A 13,362-nucleotide genomic window follows, 5' to 3' on the forward strand; every position below is an offset into this window, starting at 1 on the left:
AACTTTTTGTGCTTGATTTCATATTAATTTCTTCATTTTTTTGTAATTCTAGCAATTAGATTCCTAAACAATATTAAGCATGTCACATTATTCCCAAAGATCAATTCTTGAATACTTAATTACATACGTGTTATATATTGCATACCCAAAGATCAATACTTGACTCCTTAATTACATACGTGTTATATATTGAAAATTGAAATAATATCCAATTAAAACAACAGGTAACATAATTTGATTACGGAGCTTTAACATAAACTATAACACATGAAAGCTTGATATGTCTTAGATGGAGTAATGGTTCACTAACACATATGACCATCGGTTTAAAACTTGTAACCATCTTTTTCCTGAAACTAAAATAGGTGGACTATTGAACGATATTGACTAATTTATGATAGATTATTATAAATAAATCACAGCTAAAATCCAGCAAAAATTGGATAATTGAGGATGGCTTGGACCCTAGCCAATTAATTTTAGGACAAGAAATTAAAATTGTGGTCAAAAACATGCGTAAGACCTAAAACAGGACATAAAGAATGAAAACCAAGTGTTGTTAAACAGGTACATCTAGAATATGATATGAAAATTAAATAAGCCGTTACAATTGACTAACTTTTAGTCTTATTTTCCAGGTTGGCAAACTAAAACACCCTAAACTAATTTTAAAATCTAATCCTATGATGAAAAATTTGTTTAACTGGCTACTTTGTAACGTAAGATTTGGTGACGCAAATTAGCAATTGGAATTTGAGAATTTCGTATCCTATGTAGTATTTGTACGTATATTATTATATCCTATGTAGTCATTTTATATAATTAAATCACAATCAATCTAAGCTTGTTTGGATTTAGGAGACAAAATTTGATGAATTAGAACTAGTATTTTAACAACTTCTCAATATTTCTATATGGCTCGTGCTGAGACATGCTAAATGGATCGGTTTCAAATAGGGTCGAGTTTTAGTTCAAGTTAGTTTTTGATTTATGTTAGTTTTTGGGTTGAGAGGTTGTGTTCAAGACCCTAAAATTTTCGGGTTTTTGCCAGTGTACAATTGCCTATGGCAGGGTGGATGCCTAGAGGTGATCAAATTTATGCGTCCACACGGTTGCATTAAGTGAGAAAAGTTGACAATTGACCTTTAATTTAGTATTACATTAATGGCTTAGCTGCAAGAGAAGTAGAGCACTATAACCGTGTAACGTATTCAATTTGGTCAATTATAAATTATTACCTGTAAACTGGCATTCTAACCGCTCAATGACTACCAGCATTAAAAGAATACAATATGTGAATATACATAAAGAACCGGACTCCATACGAGTAATATTTGGTATAGTTGATAGGAGTTTCACCTTACTCGATGTAGTTGGCATTCTTGATAGAGCATTAGATAGTTTGTTGTATCAAGAAGTTGGAGCCAAACACATGAGATTGAATCCCGTCTACATTTATGTCCATAGTGACTCTTTTATTTCGATAAAAGGCATAGTACTCCGGTATTGTTTACGCAGAAGTCAAACAGCTTCATACTATAAGAAACCTTAACTAGCGAAAGATCAATTACCTCCTCGCAAACTTCTACGAGTATATCATATTCAATTATTCAAATGGTCCCCTTCGCAAAAAAACACACAACATGACCACATGATGCACAAAGGACTCAGTCGATTATGATGGCTGAAGAATTGTACTTTGCAAGTTTTGTTTAACGTTGCCACTAGCAAAATGAATATTGTAAGGGCAGCAGTTGAACCCCTTAACTAGTACTTCTCTTTCATCTTGACTCTTTATTGACTGCAACACCGATAAAAGTTAACATCAGTTCTAAATCCTGCTAACAAGGCGTAACATTCGGATGAGAGCAAGAAGAATACAAGGTTAATCTGGCATCCAATAATGAACTTATACAGTAAGAGAATTAAGCAAGTTGGTTAGTTCTAAACATTTATCATAATATAATGGAAGGAGAAAACCTCAAAGAAATGTTAATATCAATCGAAAATTCTTTCTATCTGACATGAAATTAATTTGCATTTATCAAGATTATGAACCAGCTTCTTATAGAAATCTACAAGCAAAATCTCCATCTTACGATGGAAATATCTAAACTCTTGTGAAACAGACTTATAAAGATTATACTCCGCGTATGTAAAGACTTAGGTAGGGTGTTCAAGGACGGAACTCCTAAATTCAGGAGGAAAGCTCTAACCAACTATTCCTCACTCTCAATCCATTCAAATTATGTGAGTAGATCTCATATTTTATGATACATCAAGTCCAAATATGAAAGATAATTGCAATGATAAAGTCAGTGATGAGAAGTTGAGAACTAATGCAAAAATAAATCAAGGAAATAAAAACGCCAGTAAAATGAAATTGTATTTATAAAAAAGTTGTAAAAAAAAAAAATGAAAACATGCTTCTCTTTTCTTATTGATATAAACTAACTCAAAAGTGTACTATTTTCCCCGGTCTACATCTTCGGACTATACAGCCGGATCTAATTTCGTAGTTGCATGCAACATTGTTTACTACTCGGTGGCTACTCGAATTGAAGTGGTCAACTGTTGGAACATGTACATGTGATCTTAATTACTTTAAGAGGATATTCAACAAAAACACAACATATTATTAGATTTTGTCCCACAGCTAAATTCTCTGTATATTCTAAATTTACTGAAATGTTTTAAAAAAAGCTTCAAAGAGAATGATTACTTGTCTGATATATACTAAATAAGAATTCTATGGTGGTTGATAAATTTCCATCAAAATAATCTAAAGAGAAAGCAAGCGCAAAAGCAGAACAGAGATAAAATCGGTGCCTCAGATTTGATGCATGTAATCATTTAGATCGTAAGTCAAGCTGGACGGTGGAATAGAAAATAAAAATTATGAGACTTAACAAAGTTATTAATTAAATTGTTTAAATCAATAAAAGGGTAAAAATAGTTTCAGCTCAAAAACACAGATGCATAGCCAAAAAGCAAATCATGCTTAAGGTCAAATATAAACAACAAGGGCACAGATAAATGGAAAATAAGGATGAAAACCAAGATTTAAAAATTTTACCTAGAACCTGAAAGCCCACTAATGCTGACCAGTATAATGTCTTTTGCTCCGGGTTGGCGCAGCAACAATACTTTACAGGGTATTATTTTAATTCCGACCTCCCCTGCTGCACAACAAAAATTAGAATTGGATTATTGCTAGTGAAGTGTGATTGCAAAAGTATATTAGGTAACTGAACAAGCAAGCAAACAACATAACTTGGATACTATTCATCATGAACCTTGACTTTCACTACAGCATAGTATTTCAGGATATATAATATGAGGTTATGCTTCGAATGGTGTAATACACATGCAAAACAACACATTTCTCTACGTTAGTTAAGATTAAGTCCACGAGCTAAATATAAAAGGAGATAGAAATGGATATCACTGACAAAAACAAAGGAATGATGGTAACAATTACCTATCATAGATACTGATTATCATGAATTTTTCCATCCTTTGCAACATAAGTTTTAAGGTACGGAGAAAATGCTTGGAATGACCGAAAACAAATGTAAACTCACAGAGATGTATTTTTGCGAATTCTACCTTTTCACATAGCAAAAGGCACAAAAGTTTAAAACGCATCATCATTTGGTGTAAAAGAGGGGGAAAAGGAAAAGAGAAAATCTGAAGGGCACTTAAGACTTAAGAGCAGAAGGGCAGAACAAGTTTCATTATTCAAACCACGATTACAGCAACGTTGAAGGAAAGCACAATGACAAACATGTACAAAGCTCACATTGAGTGTCATCCAAGCACATCTGTAAATGAAAACAATTCTTTTCAAATATTAGTATATGTGTACAGTTGTTTGAAACCAGTTAGAACAAAATGCCAGACCTGGAGTCCAGGATATCACCTCAACATATAGTTCCTCGGTGTCAAACTGATGTGATTGCCAGTTTGGTGTCACTTTCACTATCATATCCTTTCCTTTGATCATCTAAGTAAAACCGTCATATCCAATAAAAAAGCACCTACACCAAAGATTATTGCCACGAATGTATTGTAACATAAACTATGATTTGCCAAATGACGTAATAGGCATGAATCAATCATGTTGACTAGCAACATGCAAAAGAAAATAGTTAATGCTATGACAATGACAAATATTGAGATTATCTCAAATTATGCAAGTGAATACCTCTAAGGCTCTAATAAACTTCACTATCCGGGCCCAATGAGCAATTCTGTGATCACAAACACTAACCGCAATCTTTACTGTTCATACTAGTATATGACATACAATTCGACTCGTGAAAAGATGAGGGGAAAAAACACAGATACCATCTGTTAACGTCCTTGACAAGCACTAAGGGCCAGCCGACCCATCTGAAAACTCAGGTCTCAGTCATATCATTTGACATTTGCACATGGAAAAAGCCTCTCCTGTCAATATTTTTTGCTTCCAGTAATGCATAAATAAGCAGAGGAAAACAAAAGATGTTGATGGGTTTGTAAGTTTTTAGCAACCTCCAAGTGGGCAAGACATGAAAAACTGAAAAATAATTCAGCAAACTGAAGGCCAATAGTTGATTAAGCCTCAATCTGAATCATCTCGTGGTAAAGATGATGAGCCCTTTCTGTATTGCCATTTTCAAGGTGAGCAGATATCAGTGATTCATATATGCATATGGTTGGGTTAAGCGACTGTTTTTTCATGATGGTCAAATACTTATCTGCTTTTTCCAGCTTTCTGCATTTACACAAAGTCTTGATCAGTGATGTGAAGACTGGTAATCCAGGAGACAATGACCTAAATTCCATTTCATAGTATAATTTCAGAACCTCCTGAAAGTTGCTCTCTCTTCCATAGCCATCAATCAGATGAAGGAATGTTGTTTCATCGGGCAAATACCCTTTCTCCATCAAAACAGTTAGTATATCATTGGCCTGCTTCATATTTCCTGATTGACATAGCTTTCCTACCATCTCATTAAAAGCTGTAGTACTAGGGAGAAAACCTTTTTCGGACATTTCTTCACAAAGTCGATAACTGTCCCCTAAGGCCCCTACATTAGCACAAGCCATTATAAGAGAATTATAAGTATCATCATATGGCTTTAGCCCCAAGTTTACCATTTCATCCATCAATTTCAGCGCCTCTTCAACCATTCCCTCCTCACAATAGCCTCCAACAAAAAGAGTATAAATAAATGAATTGGGAAGAAAACCGCTACTCAGCATTTGTTCATACACTTCTCGTGCCAAGTCTAGTTCTCCGCTTCTTAGTCTAGCATAAACAACCAATGAGTAAGAAACATCATCAAGCAGCAGCTTATTCTGTAACAGCCTTTTCAGTAAAACAAGTCCTTTCTCAATTCTCCCCTCCCCTAACATCCTGAAAACCAAACTAGTGTTCACAGCCACCATAGGAGAGCACCCTTTGCCATGAATTCTAAATACTATGTCCATATATTTCTGCAGCTCTCCTGCCTTACACAAAGCATTGATCATTATTCTTAATGTTGCATCATTTGGGTTTGTTCTTTTCTGAATCATATGGCCATAAACCTCCCATATCAGATTGCTGCCATCTGGTGATTTTTGTATGACATGAAGCAAAGTGTTGAAGGTGACGAGACTCAAAGAGAATCCGCACTCGTCCAAGTAACAACAAACATCAAAGGCAGCATTATACATCCTTAACTTGCTATAAGATTGCACCAACAAGTCAAACACAAATGGGCATGAGTTGGTTATCTTGTAAGTATCCAGTAGCATATCAACTATATGAAATCTCAAAGAACTATTCACCTCAATCTCATCATATCTCAGCAAAATGGATTCTAACAAACTGCGGGCGTCATTTACTAAACGTGCACGAGCTAAAATATGAATGGTGATGCAGTAATGCTTAAGTCCATGGCCAATCTTGTTGTTATGTGCAACCCAATGAAAAAAGTTCAGAGCTCGTTTTGCCTCAATGGGTTCCTTGAATTCAAGAAGTACTTTCTCAATAATAGGATCATCCAAACTCGCTGAATCATATTTTCTGCTCAAGGAATCCCAATTCAAGCCTTCACGGAGAGAATCACAGAGAGAACTTGCCACTTTACGATTCGGGTCATCGACCACTAACTGATGGCTGAATAGGCGCTTGGTGGGTTTGCCAATTGAAAGAAAGATATTAGTGATAGTAAGAACCCTATGGCGGAAAACAGAAACCATCACGACCATAATGATATATCAGCAACCCATCAAGGTGCAGCCTCTGAAAACAACATGACAATAATAACTATTACTTGAGGAAGGTTCTAAATTTCTATAAATATACTTTTTATAAATTGCATTTAAATCAACCAAAACGATGCACATTTAAAAAACCTACAAAGGAAGAAATGTTTTATTTGAAAACTAAGCAAAGAGCTATGCTGAGAAGGCATTAACCTGCATAATCTTCAGAACCAGAAGGGAGAATCATTAGCTGAGAGCCTGAAAGAGGCAGGGACTGAGTGTGCTTCAATTAGCAACTTCCATCCCTCTCATCGCATAAGGATCTTGATTTGAAATTCAAGTTGATGAAGTCCAGAGCATACATATGAAAAACAAGCATCTTACAGAAAAAGTGGAGCTTGAGTAATTAAAACCTGAAAACAATATTTCAAAAAAATAACCTAAAAAAATTGACACAATTGGCACTCAAAAGTTGGCAATGACTAATAACATCTCAACATAAAATTTTGACAGTGGCTTCAGACAGTTCAGAGGAGCACTGCGGCACCTTTTATTCGCCTCTTTTCAGCTTTTATAAATTACTCTCAAGAGTAGGATCTATCATCTAAGCTTGTTTGCAAACAAAATACTGATCTTTCACCAAAATAAATCAGCAACACCTTTAGTGCACATTGTTACTTCCTTTGTTCCTAGGTAATATACAATGTTTCTATTTTAGTCTATCCCAAATTACAGGCCACCTATAAATTAGTATGTTACAATTTGAACTTTCACACACTAGTACACTACCATTGATAACTGTGACTAAGAATTGTAATAAAGACTACACTCACATCGTAATGATGATAAATGGCAAAAGAACATCGTAATGATGATAAACGGCGAAAGATAGTACTCGTAATGGCGTTTTAGCTATGACTCTAAACGATGTCCTCAAATCAAATGTAGCCTATTATTTAGAAACGGAATGTATATAGTTGTTTTCAAATAGTCACTCTCATCCTGATCATCTCTTCCATACAACATTGACAAATGATTTCTTTTACATTATCTGTCATATCTATGGATTGGAATATCAACCAGGTACTAGGTAGTGGCTCAAAATCTTCAAATCATTGGACTATGAAAAGATTGAAACTTTGAAAAACGACAGTATAGCACATAACTGCATCTTGGGATTCAACTAATCATTTATAAAATCTTCAATTCAAAAATACAAATATTCTATGTAAATGTTTGTAAATTTAAATAAACTTTAATGCCTGTCTATTGGCATTAGTTCAATAACTATAAACTTCAAAGAAACTGAATATTCATGAAATTCGTCCCCAAATCAGCATGAAATTACCCAAGTCAATGAATTCCACCCCAATTCAAAGTTTCGAATTTAAGCAAATTTAGATTTTTACAATATCAAATTGAAGGAGAATCACACCAAAAATATGCACAATTTAATCAAATTTCAAAAAATTAACCCAATTGAAGATAATCCATGAACAAAGTCTATAAATTTTACACACATCAAAGATCAAACTAATTAAAGCATAACAGATTTTACTGGGTAGTACTAGAAGAGAAACATACCGTAGAAAATAATTATGGGTGATGAAGGAGTAATTTGATGTTTTCCCAGCTCCCTTTTTCGGGTAATGTATCTTCAGTCTACTCTCTAGTGTAGAAGGGTGAAAATGTTATTCGACCCAGAAAACTGGAAAATTAATTTCTGAGTGTTTTGCAATTTGGTTCAGCCAGTTTAGCCAGACGAGTCGGGACTTTAGGTCACGGGGCGGGTAATGTTGTTGTTGGGTCAGGCGTGACCATATCGTGTGGTCACTTATAAAAGAACAAAATAACTTTATAGCACTGATCAAAAAAATCCTTGCAATAATGATCGAATAACCCTAAAATCGAATTAAGTAACCCTATAACACTGACATAGCAACTCCTTTAACTGATTAAGTAACTCCTAATAAACTAACGAAGTAATCCATATAATGGTTGGCCACGCGATGTGGCCAGCCACATCTAATAATTTGTGTATGACAAAGGCCTTGTTTGGCGCTGCTGACTGTTGGCTGTCGGCTGGTTTGATTGGCTGGTTTGACTAGCTGTTTGTATTGGCTTATTTGTTGACTGTTTGACTTTTTATTAGTCTAAATACATGCTTGGTAAAATTGGCTATAGGATATTATTAGTAACTTAGCCAAAAGTCAAAAGCCAAAAGCTACTCCAAGTAGCTTTTTCATTTTGGCTTAAAAGCCAGCTTTTCAGCTGGCTGGAAAAGCCATTTACCAAACACAAATTTTAGATGTTTGACCAAATAAAAAAGCCAAAAGCCAATCAAAAAACCAATGAAAAGCCATTTATCAAACACAAGCCCAAAATGTTCATTACCATTATACACAATGAGTTATTTAATAATTTTATATAACATTATTTAGATGTAAATTTAAGTACTCTGTAACATTTATTTTTCCTAAGTGAGCTTCCATAAACAACAAATAAACTATTATCGTATTCGAGTTTTAAAAATAAAAAAATATAAAAACAACATTTAGTAAAAACAACTAATTTATGTCATAGAAAAAAATAACACAATAATCCATAAACGTAATGAGTTTGAACTCTAGACAAAGCATAGGATCTTAGGGTTTGTTCTAATTTACTGATCGAGCTAAATTGAACTGAATTGAACTAAATTAAAATGAATATTTTATGAGAGAAACAACTGAATTGAAATTAAGCTAAGATGAATAGGCCCTTAGTCTTATACTCTTATACTTCGTAATATCGTTTCTTCCTGCATTTGTAATTTGTAATGCTCTTGTCCATCCAATGTCTTATTTAGACCCGAAAACAAAATTATGGTTAAAAACTTCCCCATTTGGACAACTTTACCCCCACACTTACAAAAATCCCACAAAACCCCCTTTGATAGTTTCATTGCAAGTTTCACCTTATCACTTCATACTTCCTACAACCTTCAACAATGGCAACACTCTCATTCTCTCTCCTCCCCAAAACCCTTCCAATTATCCCTTCATCACAACCCCTTAAACCCTCTATTACTTCTCCTCATCACCCCTCAATCTCTCTCCTCTCTCTTCGCCCACAATCATGGAACCCAAATCAAACCACCCCACATTCCAGAAGCTTCGCAATTAGGGCTGCTGTTGATGGGGATTACTCTTCTAAGAGAAGCAACAGCAACAATGGTGAGCAGAGGGAAACGATAATGTTACCTGGCTGTGACTATAACCATTGGTTGATTGTTATGGAGTTTCCTAAAGACCCTGCTCCTACTAGGGAACAAATGATTGATACTTATCTCAATACTCTTGCTACTGTTTTGGGGAGGTTTGTTTCTTTCATTTATTGTTTAATTTGATTGAATTTCTGGGTTTTAATTGAAATTTGAGTTGGTAATCTAATTGTTGTTTGGGGAAAGTTGTAGTGGGTAATACAGTATAATTGTTGTTTGGGAAAAGTTCAATATCTCATTTGTGTAGGTTATTAGCAGAAATTATTATACTTTTTGGGTTTTGGGTTTGATTGAATGTTTATGGTATTCAATAAATATGGAGTTGCTAGACCATGATTGTTCTAATGGTTTTGAGAAGATATAATGGTAAATATCTTGTGTAAGCTTTGTTCTTTTAGCTGAAATTAGACCTTTATGTTGATTGTTTGGAAAAATCATGTGCCTTTTTTCAGTTCGGATTTGGTTGATATGCTTATGGAATTTAATAGAGTTGGAGTTGCTAGACCATGAATGTTCTGCTCATTTTGGGCCTAGATGTTTATTTTGAGGAGAAACTATGTGCCTTTGGATGTCAGGTTCAATTTAAGTGAAATTCAATTGAATTGTAGTTGCTTTCTACTCATAAAGAGAAAAAATTACTTATGCAAGTGAAAAAGTTGAGGAGAAAATTCCTATAAAGGAAATTAAGCAAGTAAATTAGGACACCCAAAAAAGGAAAATGAGGCGAGTAATATAAGACAAGAGTAGTATGTAATAATCATGCATTATAAGAATGAATTGGTTGCCATTTTATGGTTGTGAGACTTGTGATGGGGAATGATGTGTAATATGGAAGAGTGGGAGGAGGTTAGCTTTGGTTAACTAACCAAAGACTTTGTAGAGAAGACAATTGATAGTTAAGTAATCATGTGGTTTTAAATTCAGTTTGGTGAAGAAGTTGCTGCTGGTGAGTATAATGTAGTTTGCTTGTTCTCTTTGTTTCGAATGGTGGATGGAAAAATTATATGAGAGCTTGAGAGGTGTTACCCTTTTATGTTGCCAAACTGTGGACTAGTGGTGATGTCTTTTGTAGTGAATTTATGTTGTGAGCATAAGGCTTTCTTATTGTTAAAGGAATTATGAAACAATTGCCTGTACCGTTTTAGCCGAAATGTTGAATACATTTAAGAAGGATTGGCTTGCTAGTGGGGGGTTTCAAATAAGCCAAAATACAAGAATAAGTCTAACTAGGGCCCTGCCTATTGCGAATTTGGTAGTGGGGTTTTCAAATGCAACAAATAAGATTTCTGAAGTTTTTGCTTTACATACATATATGATTTTACTAGTCTGATAAGACTGTTGATTGACTGTTTCCTTTATGACGTTCCAGCATGGAAGAGGCAAAGAAGAACATGTATGCTTTTAGTACCACAACCTACACTGGTTTCCAATGTACAGTAGATGAAGAAACATCTGAAAAATTCAAGGGTAAATGTTGCAATATTGAAAATTTTATGTTCCCCTGTAGTGCATGAGAAACTTTGAAGCTATTGTTAATTAGCTAAGTATTCAACCCTTCATGATCTGCAGGATTGCCAGGAGTTCTGTGGGTGTTGCCTGATTCTTACATAGATGTTAAAAACAAGGATTATGGAGGTACACACCCTATTCTGATTTATGAGGAATTTTTTGTTTGTGTCTATACAGTGACAAGTTTTCTCACTTCCTTGAAATGTTTGTCTCAGGGGACAAGTATATCAATGGTGAGATTATTCCTTGCAAGTATCCCACATATCAACCTAAACAACGCAATACTTCTAAATATGAGAGTAGAAGGTATGAAAGACGGCGAGATGGTCCCCCTGGAACTGCTCCTAGAAAATCAAAACAAGAAAGTGCACCCTCTGAATCAGCCTCCTGATAAGGTTAGGAAGTGAAATTGTCTATGATCCTATCTGTCTATGAATTTTGAAGAAGTTTTTATGCATGTGGGAAAGAATCACTTGAATATGTGTTTGATTGACAATTATAGTCTTAATCCTACCTCCTGTTTATGAACTACTTCTAGTATGATTGACAACTGTTGTTTAATGGTTCAAATATAATCTTTGATCTAGGTTGGCTATAATGTGAAATGACATAGCTTATGGAGAGATTGGTTGCATCTTGCTGAATGTCGATGAGCAGTCATGCGTGCATGGTCAAGTATAGCTTTACACTGCTTATATGGTGAGGGTGTATTGCAACATGAACAGCCTTTTATTGTAAGGCCATAAAGCTTGCAAAGTAGTCCATTTATAGAATCAGAGCCATTGATGTAAGAGTATGACATGTAGGAGTCTCTTTGACGGTGCTACAAGAATTTTGTGATAGCTCTTTGCACTTGTTTGCTGTCAAATAGACTGTACATTTTGTTATAGACTAAAGCATGTTTTCATCATTAGTCATTTGTGGTTGTACATCAGGCATATGACCACTTTAGTTACCGTCTCCCACGCAGTCTTATGGCATTGAGCCTTTGACAAACACGAGGGAGGATGTATGCAATATCTGTCCTCGCTCTGTATACTTAGCTCTGATCTTGTTGTTTTAGTCTCATGCTAGGCAGGTAGTATAGCTGATCATAGACTGGGCTGGGTAAAAATTCATTCCACCTTTGGTAGTATTGGGTTGGGCTAAATTATAGCCCATACTCAAAATATTAGCTACACATTAAGCCATTTTTAGATTTGACTATAAAAAATCAAGTTTTTTTTTTTTTTTTCAATTTTCAAAATACTTATACTGCACAAACCTCAATAATTATGGATTGAGAAGTGTGAAAAACATGTTTTGTCTAATAAAATAAATAAAAGGTGGAGAAAATATTTGAAAACTTGTTTTTGGTCTAATGAAAATTGTGAGTTCACACTGATAACAAATCTAATTAGTACACCTTAACAATAAAGGAATAACTTGAATTATCACAATTTAAACTACTTGATTTCAAATAAAAATATCATTTGTCTTTTGCATGAGATTTTATAAGAAGGCGAATTATAATAAGATTGTGGAGTTTGGTTGATTGCAAGGGAAAATCAAAATTAAATAATGGGTTTTGATTGGTTAATAGTGAATAAAGGTGAATAATAATGGGGTTTAATTGATTACAAGTGAATAAATAAGTACATGGAAAAAAAAAATGAGATTTTTATTTAGGAATAAGAGCTCTAAGGAAGTGAAAATTAGACTTTTATTTTAGGATGAAAAAAAAAAAGATGAGGTCCGGATGATTCTAGAATGAATTGCAAATTTGCAAACCATAATTTGTTATATGAAAGCAAAAGAAACCAAAACACCCCATATTCTTTGCAAGGAGTGTAGGACCAAAGCTCATTATATTGATATTGACTTCTCAACCATGATCATTATAGATGCATTATCTTTTTCAATGCCCATAAAATTTGCTTTCCCTAATAAATGATGCCAAAATTAATACAAGTATAAATAATAAACTTTATCAGAAAAATCCTTTAATTCCTATCAAATGATTCCACTTTTATTATTTAATAAACTAGAAACTCATTGAAAAGGGAGGCTTTTTTATAATAATTACAATTATAATATCATAAATATTAAATCTGTATCATCATAAGGATATTCTTGAAACTCTTCGAAAACTTTATGGGGCTAGATTCAAGGATCTCAAGGCCTAATCGGTGAATTTTCGAGTTTTTATGGTTGTGAGATGTAAACTTTACCATTTAGTGTAAAAATTCGGAGTTTCTCGAATTCAATCCTAAAGGTAGACAAAAACTTCTCTACTTTTCAAAAGGAAATGCCAAAAATACTCTATATAGTCCATAAAAGACAAGTAGATAAGAATTGAGGGGATGTAACCT

General features: G+C 34.2%; 2 protein-coding genes across 5 annotated transcripts; one reads left to right on the forward strand and one right to left on the reverse strand.

Annotated features, from left to right (window-relative positions):
* Window positions 1–1,214: 1,214 nt before the first annotated feature.
* Window positions 1,215–6,580, reverse strand: LOC145636357 (uncharacterized). 4 transcript variants are annotated; one of them, XM_081687894.1, is made up of 6 exons: window positions 6,454–6,580; window positions 4,208–6,277; window positions 3,923–4,040; window positions 3,803–3,824; window positions 3,077–3,182; window positions 1,215–1,801 (listed from the first exon to the last, which is right to left on the reverse strand). In XM_081687894.1, exon 2 carries the CDS (start codon window positions 6,241–6,243, stop codon window positions 4,600–4,602), a length of 1,644 nt encoding a protein of 547 aa, XP_081544020.1. In that variant the 5' UTR covers window positions 6,244–6,277; window positions 6,454–6,580; the 3' UTR covers window positions 1,215–1,801; window positions 3,077–3,182; window positions 3,803–3,824; window positions 3,923–4,040; window positions 4,208–4,599. The 4 variants fall into 4 exon arrangements, with proteins under 4 accessions (XP_081544020.1, XP_081544019.1, XP_081544018.1 ...); XM_081687893.1 differs by having other exon boundaries at window positions 3,077–3,179; window positions 3,482–3,824; XM_081687892.1 differs by having other exon boundaries at window positions 3,482–3,824.
* A 2,606-nt stretch (window positions 6,581–9,186) lies between these two features.
* On the forward strand, window positions 9,187–11,921 carry LOC145636358 (DAG protein, chloroplastic-like). The gene is made up of 5 exons (XM_081687897.1): window positions 9,187–9,597; window positions 10,872–10,969; window positions 11,072–11,137; window positions 11,227–11,406; window positions 11,599–11,921. The coding sequence occupies exons 1-4, from the start codon at window positions 9,230–9,232 to the stop codon at window positions 11,400–11,402; spliced, it is 708 nt and encodes a 235-aa protein (XP_081544023.1). The 5' UTR covers window positions 9,187–9,229; the 3' UTR covers window positions 11,403–11,406; window positions 11,599–11,921.
* The last annotated feature ends 1,441 nt before the right edge of the window (window positions 11,922–13,362 follow it).

Source organism: Chenopodium album, chromosome 6 (genome assembly GCF_948465745.1).
Source record: "Chenopodium album chromosome 6, dcCheAlbu1.1, whole genome shotgun sequence".
Taxonomy (NCBI): domain Eukaryota; kingdom Viridiplantae; phylum Streptophyta; class Magnoliopsida; order Caryophyllales; family Amaranthaceae; genus Chenopodium; species Chenopodium album.

What these genes read in the sequence shown, in the direction of transcription:
- LOC145636357 (XM_081687894.1), bottom strand. Translation starts at nt 6,243, where the DNA reads ATGGTCGTGATGGTTTCTGTTTTCCGCCATAGGGTTCTTACTATCACT.
- LOC145636358 (XM_081687897.1), top strand. Translation starts at nt 9,230, where the DNA reads ATGGCAACACTCTCATTCTCTCTCCTCCCCAAAACCCTTCCAATTATC. An exon ending in CTTGCTACTGTTTTGGGGAG is followed by an intron (nt 9,598 to 10,871) that starts GTTTGTTTCTTT and finishes ATGACGTTCCAG; the next exon opens with CATGGAAGAGGCAAAGAAGA. An exon ending in AACATCTGAAAAATTCAAGG is followed by an intron (nt 10,970 to 11,071) that starts GTAAATGTTGCA and finishes CATGATCTGCAG; the next exon opens with GATTGCCAGGAGTTCTGTGG.